At 44.8% G+C, this 1,588-nt stretch overlaps 1 protein-coding gene across 1 annotated transcript; it reads left to right on the top strand.

Moving 5' to 3' along the window:
• Nucleotides 1–51: 51 nt before the first annotated feature.
• H257_17155 (hypothetical protein) lies at nt 52–395 on the top strand (the record flags this gene model as incomplete). The annotated part of the gene is made up of 3 exons (XM_009845839.1): nt 52–56; nt 169–226; nt 330–395. The coding sequence occupies 3 exons, from the start codon at nt 52–54 to the stop codon at nt 393–395; spliced, it is 129 nt and encodes a 42-aa protein (XP_009844141.1).
• Between the last annotated feature and the right edge of the window lie 1,193 nt (nt 396–1,588).

Genomic DNA, 1,588 nt, shown 5'->3' with positions numbered 1-1,588 from the left:
AACTCGGAAGCATCGTACGAATATATATGTATATATATATATATTGCATGGATGTCGTATATTCGTAAATATATATATATATATATACTGGATGTGAAGCATTTCCTGTCGTGGGTGGGATTGCATTTGAGAACGACGACATACATGATATAATTAATGTTGGAGTAGGTTGCCAGCGTATATTTGTGGCGAAATCATCTTCATCGATTCGTTCCAAGCTACCGAGGTGCGTATTGGTCTATAAGTGTGTGTAGCTAGCTAGTAGTTGAAGTAGTAGTCCCTGTAGTACTAGTAGTAGGCAATCGACCGGATGATGATTTTGTTCATAGGACTTTAACCCGTATCGTCTGGCGTACGGCACGCGGTTCTACGTGGTGACTGTGTCAAGCGAGTAGACGAAGTGAATGCTGCTACTGTCTGTGCACATGTCTACTAGTAATTGCCGCCATGGCCTCAGAAACACCAACGTTCCCATCGCTACTACAGTCCATCGTCAGCTTTGTTTAATAGTAATACTAGTATGGTGCACGTCATCTAAAAACTTCCACCAATCGCCAGACCTTGGAAATATTATATAGACTAAGTTTAAGAGGTAACTCGGTGACTGCTTTTTATCCAATCATGTTGCAGCCTTCATTTTTTAGCCAATCATACTGATTTGTTGGCCCAAATATGGCAAATTTGGGTGAAAATTAGAGGGCATATTTTGGTCGTCCATCGGGTCTGGTTTGTGCTGATAATGTACCCTTATCCGAATGACCGGATGGAGTATATCGGAGTAGTTGGTAGTATCCAAATAATGGATAGGATGACTTCTAACGTTAACATTAGCGTAGATGGAAACAAAACAGAACCAGTGACGATGGATGACCACGCCTCCACATGACTTGAAGCGTAGATCGAAGCGATGGAGAGGGTAGTGTTGCATGTACTCGCCTGCTACCCTTCACAGAGAACACCTTTATAGTAAGACGTTAGCCTGAGCGCTTGGCAAGCGTATTCATCGCTTCACGGCACCACTTGTAGCAATGGCAAGCTGACGTAGTGTGTTTGTATGATATAGCTAAATATTTGATTTTGTTGCTTCTGTACCGATGAGCCCATTGCGCTGTCGATGTGGCAGCAACAGCGATGGTTGTGTTGGCAACGAAATCAGTGCAGTGACGTTATATTGCGAGGCGGGCGCCGCCAAGTGAAATTCGCATACCATAACATACGCTGGTATATGTGGACAACGCGGCCTTGCCCGTGAAACGCTTGGTCGCCGCCCTCAAGCCCATCATCTAGACACATACAAAACCTATCGTCACGTCAATTGTTACGGGAGTAACACTGTTACCCACAAGGAGGCATGAATGAAGTGTGTGGGACCGCGGTTGTATGATCCGATGCAGATGGAGGCTGTCAGTCTTGAGCTTATTATGCACCCGATACACTTTTATATACGCCCGAACCACATCCGTAAGTCGCTCAAGGGGAGGCCTGGTTGTAGGCCTCTCCTCAAGTTACCTATAGATAAGCACTCAGTAGTGTTGTCTACCGGTAGCTACGTGTGTATGGTGTAGTTAACCATAATTCGAATCTGCCA

This window comes from Aphanomyces astaci, assembly GCF_000520075.1.
Source record: "Aphanomyces astaci strain APO3 unplaced genomic scaffold supercont1.99, whole genome shotgun sequence".
NCBI lineage: Eukaryota > Oomycota > Saprolegniomycetes > Saprolegniales > Verrucalvaceae > Aphanomyces > Aphanomyces astaci.
Note: the sequence above shows the minus strand (reverse complement) of the source record. Positions and strands in the feature narration are given on the sequence as shown.